Below are 14,107 nucleotides of genomic sequence, written 5' to 3'. Positions count from 1 at the left end.
TATGATACTACTATAAGACAATAAAAGTGACAAACTAAGACAATAAAAGTGACAAACTATTGTGGAGATTGTTTGTGCAGTCGTCTTAAGATAACATATCATTGCATGAGGTCGCCTATTAGTATCCAATCCTAAAAAGCTATTTTGTCTCTAATCTACTTGGACATCTCACCTGAACTAACTCTCTGAGGTTCCAGTCCTTACCTCTTGAACATTGTTTCCGTACCGTGCCAGGAGCTTGTATTTCGGACCAACCACAGGTGCCATGTAAACCTGCCAAGAAATCATTTTTGTTTAGGAAAATCAAAAGCTTTCAGGGGAGTAGTAGTTCCAGGAACCAAGGTGCACATCTCACCTGAAAGGTCGGAGCTAACCCTGGGCTTTGGAAGAATCGTCCTTTATACACATCTCTCCCACCCTTTGTTTTCCGCATCTCTTCCATAAGGTGATAAGGGCATCTACCTCAGGCCACTACAGATTGTTCAATCATGCATCCTTGGTAATTTAGACCAGTGTGTACCACTACGTGATGAGTAACCGGAAGAAAAAGAAAAACTACCTCTACTAGTACCACATCTAAGGGGTTATTTACACGGTTTTGAATAGTTCAGAATGTTCAATATCCGATTTTACAGTTTAGAAGATTAAGTAGACGAACCCCAATACTTTAGGGGTTATATGCAGACTTTTCCACCGCCTCCTTAATTAAGCACCAAGAAACGAACTGATGATGGGATCCTTCATTCTCTACGAAAGCACACAAATTAAGATATCAGGCCATAAAACAATCAGATTAAGGTATCCGGCCATAAAACAATCTTATTGAGATCCATAAAGACACGAAGGGGATCGGAACGGGTCGTGGTTGTTTTTCTAAAGTGACCTGAACCGTACTGTGCGTGGAAAGGCGGCCGTGAGAAATGCGGCTACGTATCTACTAATGATCTGAGTGTGTTCTTAACATAGAGGAATTCAGGGAGGATCGGAGAAAGTTATTGACCCTAGCTAATATATACTACCTTGCCACATATCATCACGGTCTTAGGAATTTTAGAGCTTGTAAAGATAAAATGACCCAATAATCCTATTGTAAATAAATCTTGTGGCTACAACAAGCACAAAAAAGCTGATGCTTCCTACAGTGCGCTAAAGCGGAGCACGAGATGTGCGCAGGGCAGCGGTGTCAGAGCAGGAGCAGGTGCGCTTCGATGTGCTTGCCTCATTAGGAAATGGCGAACCTTCCATGATCCTTCCCTGCGGCTTGCTTCCATGGTCAGGGCACTCAACTCGATCAGCTGCCGGAGAAACGAGCAGAAGGCTCGCAGCATTGCAGGAGAGACGCACAACCGCAAGCCTTTTCATCCCAAGTTCATGTAACTGTAAGGAATCTTTGGGTGCGGTTGGTTCTCTTCCCTAGCTAGCCTGGCTTGCATCATTGAACCAGGCTTCCCGTGGGCCAGACTCTACTAATGCAAGATCTGCTTGTTTGGTTTCATACTTCGCTCCAACCAGATTACGGGAAGATGTTGTTTGGTTGCCCGCACGAAGATATATTGCGCAAGACAAAAATTATTAAATGATAATCACTATAACATTTATTTTGCAAGATTATACTTCAATAATTCTTAATTCATTTTTTCATAGCTTAATATTTTTTAACATACCTTAGTATAGCTTAATATCTACTAATTTTGAAGACCGTGGTGGGCCTGCATGTACTTTGCGGTACTGGAGAAACCGGGTCCGGCCCGAATTCTCGGGCTTGACCGTGGCAAAGTTACGGCGTGACTTGATGACCTCATTCCGTCGTAGGCCGGCAACTGCGGCGCAGAGCCGAACGAGACCCACACGAGTTGGCCCAAGACGGGAAGCTGGAGCCCGGTCATCCCTGATGGGCCGGACCTGTTTGGAAGCGTGTGTCAGTCCACAGCGGAAAAACAGAACAAGCCTCCTCCGACAAATAACCAGGGAGCAAGAACCAACCAATCAACAAAAAAAAAAACAAAAAACAATCAATCAACCATTAAAAATATTATTTTTATTATCCTCCCGAAACAAAGCGATATAGTACTTGCAGCTGCAGTTGGAGAGAATTCCCTATTTATTTCTGTTAAAGAGGTCCGAAACTTGTTTGTAACATAGTATGGTGTAAAGCAATTTTACAAATACTTTCCACAAATTTTGAAGCTTCTTTTGAAAATCTTCAAAATTTGCTTTTGTAAACCCTTGCGATCCTGCGTTGCGTCGCCGGCCCGGCCAGGCCAGGTTTAAAAAAAAAAAGGAGCCGGTGACCGAGCGACACGCGCGTGAGTGACAGAGCGAGCGGGAGTTCGACGTGCAGTCCACGGGGAGAGACCAAGCAGCCATGCCAAATCCGACAACCGCATTGCATCCTGCCACGTGTCCGTGCACGAGGGATGCTGGCCCCTGGCTGCTGTGGTCCAGCCAGCGCTGGGAAAACCCTTTCAAATGGCTGGGAAAAATCATTGCCGTTTCTAACTTCTAGGAAAAATACCAAGAAAAAAAAGGCAACTCGAATGAGCAAGAGAGAGACGCATCGGAGTCCTCACGTGTTCCAAGCGAAATGTGAAAGGTACGTACTCCGCCCCAGCCGAGAGACGGCGACGTGCAGCGTGCTGAGCGTGATGGCGAACAGGCCGGGGAGCCGGGCTGCCTGGGCGCCTGGCAGGCATCACGCAGCTACGCCGAATTCGGCGAGCTGAGATAAACTAAGAAGTATTTTGTTTTGGAGGGCTAAATTTTCATCTTATCATATTAATTTTTTATTATTTAAAAATATTAAATAAAATATATTTATAAATTTTTTTCACAGATGAGTGCAGATTCGCGAAACGAATTTAATGAGCCTAATTAATTCATAATTTGCAGCGGTGATGCTATAGTAACCATCCGCTAACTTTATTATTTGATTTTTTGAATTTTTCAAAATCAAATCTTCAAAATCAGCTATAAGCTGAAATAGACAGGACCTTCCTTGAGTCTCCGGTAATTAAGCTATCGATCGACCGCGCAGCTAGCGATCCACTAGGCGTCGCCGGCGCAGGTCAGCAGGTGTGAGAGCGAGAAAGAAAGACAGGGACGGGCGCGTGGGTGTCAGCTCTGTCCCGAGCGGAGAAAGGCGAGCGGGAAAAGGGAGGAATAGCTAGGCGTGAGAGCGACGTGCAGGGAGGCCTGGGCGCCATCACGCAGTCAGTCATAGATGATGACTCCCAAATCCGGCAACGCAAAGTGCTGGCCGTCACCGGTACCAGAGACGGCAACGCAGGTGAGTGTTTCGCTTAACTTGACCCCAGTCTTAATTAGTTAGCTTCCTGATAATAAGTTAATAACCTTGCCGTGCGGTGCACTAGCACACTGCACGACAGTACAAGCCGGAGATTAGCTAGTTCAGACTAATCAAGAACCAGATGCTCGATCAAGCTAGGAGTGATCATCAGGTCATAAAGGGGGAACAAGCACCCCTGAAAATGGACCCCAGCTGGTAATGGACACAATGCTAGTAACGGGCCAAAATCAAAGGCCAGTCATGCATGGTGACATGCCAATGGGTACAAGTGGAGATTGAAGAGCTAGCTATACTAGTAGCATTTGCTGGTTGCTCGCAAGACAAGAGAACAGCTAGCTCCATCGGATTACATCTCTGCAGCAGCCTAGCAGGGGGCATTCTTCGATGTGAGCGTTGCCGCAGTGGGAAGGGGAAAGGGTGAAGCTTCCTCGCTGATCCTTCGAGGCTCCTTCACTCTTCCCCGCTCATGATGCAGTGGTCAAGGCGCAGAGACAAAACTGCAGGAGGAACTATTAATGGGTAAGGAGGCGTTCACAAGCTTGGTTAGTACCCATGGTTCATGAAAGTCACTCCGGTAAGGAATCATCTGTTCTCTCTCTACGTATTTTATTCGGTCGTTGATTGGGAGTGGACCGTCGTCGTCTCGCTCGTGCCTCCTTAAGCACCAAGAAACTGATCGATGGGATCTTTCTCTACGAAACCAAACAAACAAAGATATCCGCAAGACCTTGTTGACACAGAGACACGAAAGGGATCGGAAAGGGTCGTGGTTGTTTTCCTAAAGTGACCTGAAAACATGCGCTACAGTGTGCTAAAGCGGAGCACGATATGAGGGGGGTAAATGTGGCATGCATGTACTTGCTTGCTGCTTGCAACTTGCATCGCAGCAGCAGGAGCAAGTGCGCTTCCATGTGCTTGCCGCATTAGGAAAGGGCGAACCTTCCAGGATCCTTCCCTGCGGCTTCTTCCATGGTCACTTGGTCAGGGCACTCAAACTGCCAGAAGAAACGAGCAAAAGGCTCGCAGCATTGCAGGAGACGCACAACTGCAAGCCTTTTCCCATGTTAGTTCATGAAACTCGTAAGGAATCTTTATACATGCCCTAATCAGCTGATTAGGAGCGGACCAACCCAATGCAAGTATCCACGTAGGCGCACGCTAGCAAAATGATTAGAAAAAGGTAGGGAGGAATCACTGTTGTTCCTAAAGTACCCCTGAGCTATATATAAAAAGACCGGCAGGGAAAAAAAAGGTACTGTCATGAGTTTAGTATTACAGTAATGTAGGGAGCTCGCAAAAAAAAAGTAACATAGGGAGAGCGAGGGAAGCTGAACATGTCAAGCGCGTTACCAGGTGCGTGCTCGTGCGTTGCTACGGGTTGTAAAAAGATTTAGTATATCCACAAAGCATATATAACATGGTATAAATCTTAACAACATACTATTTTGAGGTAAATTGAGATCCACAAGCATAAGTTTTAATAGTATGAACGACATCAATGTAGCGCACGAAGATAGTTACTCAAGTTACTATTTTTTTCAATAAATTAAGCAATACACCATGATATACAAGTTAACCCAACTCTCTTTCAAATGGATTTTGGCAGTAAAAACATTTGCAGCCACCGCTGAACCATAGCAAAAGAGACTTTGCCATCATCTTCTATGCAATCTACATACTCTAAAAATAATTACTCGTGTCAATGCTCAATACCGAGTGCTTTATTTAACTTGAAGGAGAGGATGTTCGAGAGTAGCTAAGAAAGTTCAGGAGACTTCTAAAACTCGGCTTGCATCTAAACATTTTGCAGGCACCTAGGACTATCTGAACTCCACCAGGGAAGCATTATTGATCTCTTGTTGTTGCTAAAAACTGAAAATTATAATTAAAAAGGAAAAAAGACACATGGTATGAGAGGTTGTACCGTACCATCATGCTGGCTCAGCAATAATTAAAAAGTTAGCAACCAGACTTCATGAACCTGAACAAAGGATAATAACATATAGCACTTTAAATTTATGGAGAACCAGAAGAAACTGCTTCCGGTAAAAAAAAAGGAACTTGCATGTGATGGTTATATATCTAGTGCAGTGTGGGGGACTGGGGGCTAAACTGAAACCAGCATGTCATAGTTCAGGCATATTCAGCATTGTGGATTTGTGGTCAGATTTTTTTCCAAAACAAAAAAAAGAACAGTGATTTGATTTTACGAAGGAGGGTTGTTTTCCAATTAATAGTAAGCAAGAAGCTAGTAGTAAGAACCAAGTAAAACAAGCGGCTGTTCACCAAACACTGACGAATAGCTAACTGAAGATGATGTCACAATTTAAAGATATGCATGAAAAACTCAGAATCACTTAAACACAGATGAGTGAATAGGTATTTAGATAGATGAAGCCGGCATAACACTGCTGTAAAAATATAGAATAATCCTTGTTATGATCCTGAAGATATCCCACCCACAAACGCTCGTCCTACAGAATTCTGATAAATTCAGTTACTCACTCAAATGCTGCAAATGGGTCGGTATAACATGCATATGAAATTTTCCGAAATTTGAAACCATGATTGTGGTAGATAACGTCATCCTCTCATATACTTCATGCTACAAAAGTTCCTCTTTTTGCTCCAATTACACATGAGCAGTAAGCAATTCAAAACTGAAAGGATATCCTATTGCTGGTATAAAGCTGCCAAATATTATTAGTTCGACTGCTGATAAGCAACTGTATACTTGCTAGATTTTATTATCATATTGTCCAAGATACGGCGGTACAACACGGTGAAACCTGCTTTAACTACAAGTGTCGCTGGAGGTCTGCACAAGATCCGTTATAGGAGCAGGAAGAAGGATGGTCTTCCAACAAGTTCAGAAACACACTGGAGACAATGAATTTTCCCGCGCCCTAGACTTTTCTCACCCCCCTTCTACCCCCTCTCTCATACTCGCTCTGCCTAGTGGTCCCCTGGTCCTAGCACAGTACCCCGGCCCTTGGCCGTGGGTACAGGGGCGGGTAGCCGTGGCGGCTCGCCGGCGGCCATCCCGGACCCACGGCCTTCTCCACTTCACCCTGCACCTCCTGGATCCCCAAACCCACTGCGCAGGCCCCCACCGACGCGGAACGTCGCCGCCGGCGGCGGCCCGTGGCTTGGCTACGGCGGCCGGCCATCCCGGATCCTCCCCTCGCCGGCCAATGGCCCGGGGAGCACCACCCCTCACTCCTGATCACGCCACGGCCACCAGCCAGGCCTTGGGGCGGCCGGAGCATAGTGCTCCGCGGTGGCTCCCATGGCCATGGCGAGGCCGCGGCGGCGCCCGGTTGATTGTGACTGCCTCAGGGTAGCGGATTGGGAGCGGATATGGAAGGGTTCCGAGATTATCGCTCTTTTGCAAGAAATCGGCGGGCGTCGGGATTCAAATGCTGGCCGTGGATGCGATGCAAATTCAAACGGATGCAGCACGATCGGTGGGCGATGGACGGTTGATCGGCTAGGAAAGAACGGCTCATATCAAGTCGAGAGGCAGACCGGTTGGTATGGATTTTTAGCAACCGATGTGCGGGCGACCGACGGTCATTCATTCGAATTACCAACCCTACCGCGCGACGGACGGCAGACCGATGGTGCGTCCAGGCGGAGAGATCGCACGACGTACGAGTTGCCACTTCGTTCTTTTTAGTAGCGGGAGATAAGGAGCAAAGGTAAAAATGTAAAATGGTTCTACTGGTGCTATTTATAAATGTCCCACTAATCAAGGGTGCGATGGTAAAATAACTGTAGTGACCTATTATTGTAGATGTCATGGAAATAGATAAGAAAAGTTGTTAGAGGTTGTTAAAGAAGGTCGCGGGAACAAAACAAATCAAAAGATAAAGACTATAGCGATCCTATTATATAAATGTCCAGTAAATAGAGGAATTTATAGAATAAAATGACTCTAGTGATCCTATGACACATGTCTTGGGAATAGAGAAAGCTATAAGATAAAATGTCCCTAATAACCCTATGAAGTGTGTCTTGGGAATAGAAAAAGCTAAAAATGAAAGATAAAGTGACTCTAGAACCTAACAGAATAACTCAACGTGTGTCCGTAGTACTGTAGCGATACAACGAGACAAAAAGAAAAAAGAAGAAGAATTTTCTCCCGTTTGATTTCTTTAATATTCAAACGAATTATGCTAAGCAAATATAAAAATGTAATATTTTTTCTTCAATGGTTTTTTTGATAAACGTCTTCAACGGTTCAAAATTTTCTTTCACACACATGCCTTACGAAGATGAATGAAAAGATGCATGAATTTTAGAACCTAACAAACTTAATTTAATCCCGTTTTAACAAGCTTCAAGAACTCCCAATTCTCTCCATGCAAATCCGTGCATGGGCATGGTAGTAGGCTACTAGCATCATGTCATGTGTCACTCTCTCTCTCTCTGTCCTCACCTCTCCTTCTCTCTCCAGAAGCCATCTCTGACCGTCCGTTACCCTCAGCCGAGTCCCCTGTCGCGCAGGAAGCGAGGGGCAGAAGCGTCATTCTGCGAGGAGAGAAGGGGGAGGAGCCACGCGAGCAGCCACACGCATATAGCCCCCCTCCTCGTCCTCTTCCACCCCCTCTGCTCCGCTCATCTCCCTTCTCCCGCAAGCCATCCTCTCAAATTCTCCGCAGAAAATCACCGCCACCGCAGCCCCAATTCTCCCCGGCGGCGCGCCTCCGGAGCCCTCCCCGGGGACGCAGGATCGCGCGGCGGCGGCGGCGCTCCGGCTAATGCGCGCCCTCCCCTGAGGCTCTCCCGGTAATCGTCTCCCGCCTCCCCCTAGGGCGCCTATCGTCCGGTTCGATCGGGGTGCGTCGTGTCCGTGGATCGGTTTGATCGCGAGGTCCTTGGCAAGATCGGGTTTTTCGCGGCGGGGCCCCTCGGCCCGCGGTCCCGGGTGGGGGTTTCTCGTGATCGGGGGGTTTTTCTGGGGGTTTTTCGCGATCTTGTGGGGGTGCGCGGGTGGGTTTCTTGGCTCCGATTGTCGTCCATTTCGCCGGCGATTTTTCGTCGCCCTTCGCGCAGTGCGATCGGGGATGCAGTGGAGAAATCGCAGGCTCTTGGTAATCTGCTCCCCCGGAATTTTTGCACAATTTTGTTGTATTAATGGATTCCTTGGGATTCTTGGAGTTTGTGTGAATGTGATCGGTATCATTTTCTTCTTGCCATCTGGATGCGAAAAGTCTTCTTCCATGTGGCGATTCCCCTGTTTTCCCTGGACACCCTGTTGTCGCCCGCTCTTGTCTTCATGCCAAATCGTTCGTACTGATGCTTGCTTTCATTTGGTAACGATTTTGTCCTTGTTCCTGTGATCATGTAGGTGATTCCGTGGTATTCGTGCGCCACATCCAACTGTGGGTGCTGTAGGATTGGTGAACCTACCTACATTGTGTGATCAAGCTGGCATTGGCGGCTTTGTGGACTGTCTGGTTCTGATATGGACGAAGTGAAGAGTAATCAGGACAATCCGGAACTCCGGCCCGTTCTTGGCAGCATCACTGGAGCCATGTTTGCAAATCATGGGGAACAATCTGCAGGGTGTTCTTCCCCTGAAGAAGGGTGGGTTTCTTCGCAGGTTGCTCTGCATGATATGGCAATGGTGGGAAGTAACCGACATGGTGTGGGCATCATCGACAATGCCAATTTGTTTGATAACTGGTCATTGACAGCGGCATTTGAGAACATGAACTTGAGCTCGACTGATGCTACTGCCGACTCTGCTGCTAACTCTGGTAGGGCTGCATCCAGGTATGGACACTGGCCTCCAGGCCTTATGATTTCATCTGCTGACAACAAGAGGAACACACAACTTCAGCCGGCATTTGATCAAGATAGTTTTGTGACTTCATCTCTCATGATCAACAATGCTGAACACATGAAGCCAAGGTTTCGTGGGCAAAATCTTCCATCGTACACAGGGATGCATGGTCCAGATAATGCTTATGTGACTGGAATCAGTTTACCATCAGCTTCGCCTGTCCAGCAACTGCATTTTATCGATAGGTGGGCACAAACTTATGCACCTTATCAGCAGATGGACTCGAAATTCAGGCGTCATGATATTGATACAGAGGCTGTCATGCACTCACAGTATTCTTATCAGCAGATGCCACAGATTTCTGATGTTCATTGGATTAATAGCAATGGATATGGTGTTGTCAACTCCTCATCTAAGTCTGCAGCTTCACCTCATCTTAGAGCACCCTCTATTCATCATCTGGGACATCGCAGTCCTGATATCTACTGGAACAGCCACATGGTTCCTAATAGAAATAACCGACTGAATTCTACACATGTGGATAACTGTCCTTGTATAATTTATCCTGATTGCTTATGTGAAACCTGTGAATATTGCCAGAATCAGCTATCTGAAAAACTCAAACATCCATATGGACTCAGACGTTCATACAAAGGTTTATTACAGAATCACACCTTGGATAAAGTCAAACTGAAAAGTTCTCCTGAGAAGATACTGATGAAGTTTGGGGGTGCAAATTCTGGTAGAAATACCAACCCTGGCTTTGAACTTGACGGGTGTGCTGAAACAAATCAAAGAATTGACTGTAATGGATACAATCGTCATCTCAATTTTCAGAACAACCTGCATTTTGACTTGCAGAGCTCTCAGTGCCAGTCACCTTTGGGATCTGAATTTACCATGAAATCTGCCCAGCTAAACTATAATTCAGTGGATGAAGTTGTTGGAGAATTGTACCTCTTGGCAAAGGATCAGAATGGTTGCCGTTTCCTACAAAGGATATTTACAGAAGGTTCTCAAGAGGATGCCCAAAAGGTCTTTGATGGTGTCATTGAGCATATCGACGAACTTATGGTTGATCCATTTGGAAATTACTTGGTACAAAAACTACTAGAGCAGTGCAATGATGACCAAAAAATGCATATACTTTATGAAATAACCGAAATGCCAGGCCAGCTAATTGAAGTTGCATGCAACATGCATGGGTATGGCCAATTCATGCTCTGATATTAATTGCGTCTCCCATTCAATTTCATTTTATCATAACTTTTTAGTGTTTTGTTGAACATAAAAATCCAGGACACGGGTGGTGCAAAAGGTGATAGAAACTATTAGTACCTCAGCTGAAGTTTCCCTGGTTGTATCTGCTCTGAGCTCCGGTGCCATTACTCTGATGATGGATGCCAATGGGAGTCATGTTGCACACCGTTGCTTGCAGAAGCTGTCACCTGAATACAAAGCAGTAAGACATCTTTGCTTGAACCCAATGTAGTATTACAACGTTGTCTGTCTCTGTTAATCTTCCCTTTATCAACTTAATCATATCATTATTACTCATTTACTCTGCTACATGCAACTAAATATTCAGTATGGTTCGAGCATGCTCTAGTAACCATCACTGAGTACCTCTTGTCCTTCAGTTATACAAAACCTTTAAATCCTGCTTTTGTTATCCATATCATTGAGCGTTTTCCATGCTGTCCTTCGCCTTGTGCTTATACATTAGTTTGCATAGATCTCTGTCTAGGGTCATACGATGATTTATGTTTTAATGCCAATAATAATCTTGCTTGGTACCTTGACAATTGGAATTGCAGTGCATGTAATCTTTTAAAAAATGTACTGTCAGTGCTATAGTTATTTGCCAATGGTAGCATTCTCTTTTGAATGCAACCTTACTAATAAAGAAAGAAACAGTACTTAGTTTCATTTGCTTACAATGATTTTCATGACATGGTGGCCTGTCGGAGCTGTAAATTTTGTTTGGTGCGTTGCTCTCTATGGTGTTTGTACTCTGGCTATGCTATCTTAGAGCATCTCCAAGAGACTCTTTATGTCTTTAGGAATAGAGATTTGGTAAAAAATTACCCTCCAATAGCCTCTTCAATTGGATATCTAAATATAGACCTCCTCTATTCCAGATTTCTCACTAGCCAAAGATGGAGAGCGAGAATTGCTCTTTAGACTACGCACAAGATATAGAAAAGCTGTTGTAGAGTACAAAGATATAGAAAACGATTTTTACTCAAATGACTCTCTAAATGATGATTTAGAGAGTAGATTTTAGAAAGGCTCTTGGAGATGCTCTTATCAATATTATAGGCAGCCCTCCTAACTGTTTGTTCCTGAAAAGAAAGTGTGTCGAAACTACAGTTATTGTTGCAAGGAAACTGAGAACTGATTGTATGTTCTTGAAGTGTCTCATTTTTTGCTCCTAAAATTTTTACTCTCACAACATTCCGCATTGTTGGGGTTTAATCTAACTCCCTAGCAAGGGCAGGTCCAGTCCAGGGCGGATAGGGCTCCCGCTCAGTCCTGGATACAAGATAATAGGCAATGGGAAGTCTACCGAGAAAGTAGAAAAGTTCAAAGCGATGGGGACTAAAGCCTGGCCTGGCCCAGGGCTTGGGCTGTTCCTCTATCTACTGCCTTAGTTCCTATATCAATTGTGATATATTATTATCAGTGTTTCATCATTTAAAAGCAACCCCAGCTGTTTATGACTTTATTCTTCCTGCACAATTAAAACTTGGACCATGCCACTAATAGTACTTCACTCGGCATGGTCTGTGACGTCCCTTTCCCAAACATTTATTAGCTATCTGTATTTGAAATTCCATTTGGCTTCTCAATTTGTTTGCCGTACACGTTTCTAATGATTTCCAGTACTGTTATCTAAATTAATTTCTGATGTGCTCTGCAATGAATTCTTGCTTGGTGAGACATTAACCATGGTCCAAGGTTGGTTGAATTAACCAAGCAAGATGATGTTCAATTAAGAGAATGCTGAAAAGTATAGTCACGAGTTCATGCTAACTGCATTGAAGAACAAGAAAAGGACAGTATAATTGTACTTTGCGAGTCCTAAATATTTCTCTGCTATCTTCATTACCAATTTATGAACTTGATTTTGGACTGCTTGTACCGTCACAGTTCCTTCTCAATGCGGCAACGGAATGTTGCGTTGAGCTAGCAAAGGATCGTCAAGGCTGCTGTATCATCCAGAAGTGTATTATTCATGCAAATAAGGAGCAGAAGAACAGGCTGCTGTACAGTATCACATCCAAGGCTTTCGATCTCGCTGAACATCAATACGGGTGTGTACATTGTCTTTTGTCTTCAAAGCCCAAGTAATGGTGATTCCTCTGCTTGAATGCTAAGCATATGAATATTCACCTCAATGCAGGAATTATGTAATACAGTACATACTCGAGCTCAAGGTTACTTGGGCAACAGACGAAATACTGGACAAGCTCGAGGGCCACTACGGATATCTATCGATGCAAAAGTGCAGCAGCAATGTGGTAGAGAAATGCCTGAAAGAAGCACGGGAGCCAAAGCGCGCGAAGATCATCCACGAGCTCATCAATGACCCCAAGCTGCCGCACATCTTGGTCGATCAGTTTGGGAACTATGTGATCCAGACAGCGTTCCGGGAGTGTGAGGTAAAAACCACAGCACATGGTGTTTTCTACGCAAATCTCTCAAATAATTTCATTCTCTGACTGACTGCACCTTAGAACGCGCAGGATGCTACGGTTGAGGCTGCACTGATCAAAGCCATTAAGCCGCATGTCGGCGCTCTCCGGAACAACATGTATGGGAAGAGGATCCTGTCGAAGACCTGCCTGAAGAACAGGAAGTTCTGATCCCCACGCCTCGTTGAAGCTAGCGCCCGTTGGAGTTCTCGCACTGGCTCGGGCAGAGGCGCGCAAGGTGCAGCACTGGTGTATAATTCTGTAATAAAGCATCATAGTATGTCGAAAGATAAGTCGCCATGAAACCGAATAGATAGCTTGAGAGGGAGGAAGAGGGAGGGGCTAGTACAGTGTGTCTGGTTGGAGGAATCCACGTTTTGGGCTATTGTAGGACGATGTGATGCAGTGTTGTAGAGTTGTAGAGGTTCTGTGCAGATAATTTGTAAGCTTGCGTGTGACTACGTTGGTAACCCGTTGGATGTTCTTATGTGTTGTCTTACTGTGTTCCAAATTATAGGTTGCTTTTACCTTTTTAGATGTATAATATTTGCTATGCACATAGATGCATACTATGTTTAGATTTATAGGAAAAAAATATATCTAGAAAAACTAAAATGATCTATAATTTAAAACGGAGGGGAGTAACAACCTTTACATTTTTGTGGTATTTATACAGCTACTTAGATGTTGTGCTTTTTTCCTCCCTCCAAAACACCTAAATTGCTGTTGCTGGTAGGGCAAGCATAATTAACTGAAACCGTTACCTGTATTGGAACTGAAGTAATCGAAATTGAATTTCAACAATAATTTCAAGTTCTATAGCTCTTAATAACCGAATTTAACTCGGTTATTTCGGTTCTTACCCTCGGATAACTAATTAACTGACAAAATTGAAGTATACTAATCAAGGCTATTATACACTTATACAGCCCACTAATCCATAAGCTGGCCGAACCATGAGCAAGTTAGGCTGTCTGCCGGACGTAGGCCGGCAAGGTAGTCGATGACAAAAGCAAAATGCAAAAAAACCCCTCTCTTCATCAGAATTTAAAACAAAAGGAAAAATGAACGCTCCGTATCCCCACCAAAACCCCCTAAGGCGCGGCCGTGTCGCCATTGCGCTCCCCTCTCTGCTTGCTTGGCTGCTCGCCGCCGCCCTGACCAGAAGAATATACGCTGAAGATGGAAAATGATACGGCTCGATAAAAATGACCGGACGCGAGCGCTCACCTCAACCCCCAACACCCCCCCCCCCCCCCCCCTCCCGGCGGAAACCGCCCCCCACCCCCCGGGCGCCGGATCTGCCGCCGA

The 14,107-nt window shown here is 45.0% G+C and overlaps 1 protein-coding gene across 2 annotated transcripts; it reads left to right on the top strand.

Annotated features, from left to right (window-relative positions):
* The first annotated feature begins 7,907 nt into the window (after window positions 1-7,907).
* On the top strand, window positions 7,908-13,283 carry LOC112883954 (pumilio homolog 12-like). 2 transcript variants are annotated; one of them, XM_025949230.1, is made up of 6 exons: window positions 7,908-8,098; window positions 8,661-10,303; window positions 10,398-10,560; window positions 12,252-12,415; window positions 12,505-12,763; window positions 12,848-13,283. In XM_025949230.1, exons 2-6 carry the CDS (start codon window positions 8,778-8,780, stop codon window positions 12,965-12,967), a joined length of 2,232 nt encoding a protein of 743 aa, XP_025805015.1. In that variant the 5' UTR covers window positions 7,908-8,098; window positions 8,661-8,777; the 3' UTR covers window positions 12,968-13,283. The 2 variants fall into 2 exon arrangements, with proteins under 2 accessions (XP_025805015.1, XP_025805014.1); XM_025949229.1 differs by having other exon boundaries at window positions 7,909-8,098; window positions 12,839-13,283.
* The last annotated feature ends 824 nt before the right edge of the window (window positions 13,284-14,107 follow it).

The sequence above is a fragment of the Panicum hallii genome, chromosome 3 (assembly GCF_002211085.1).
Source record: "Panicum hallii strain FIL2 chromosome 3, PHallii_v3.1, whole genome shotgun sequence".
NCBI classification, from domain to species: domain Eukaryota; kingdom Viridiplantae; phylum Streptophyta; class Magnoliopsida; order Poales; family Poaceae; genus Panicum; species Panicum hallii.
Note: the sequence above shows the minus strand (reverse complement) of the source record. Positions and strands in the feature narration are given on the sequence as shown.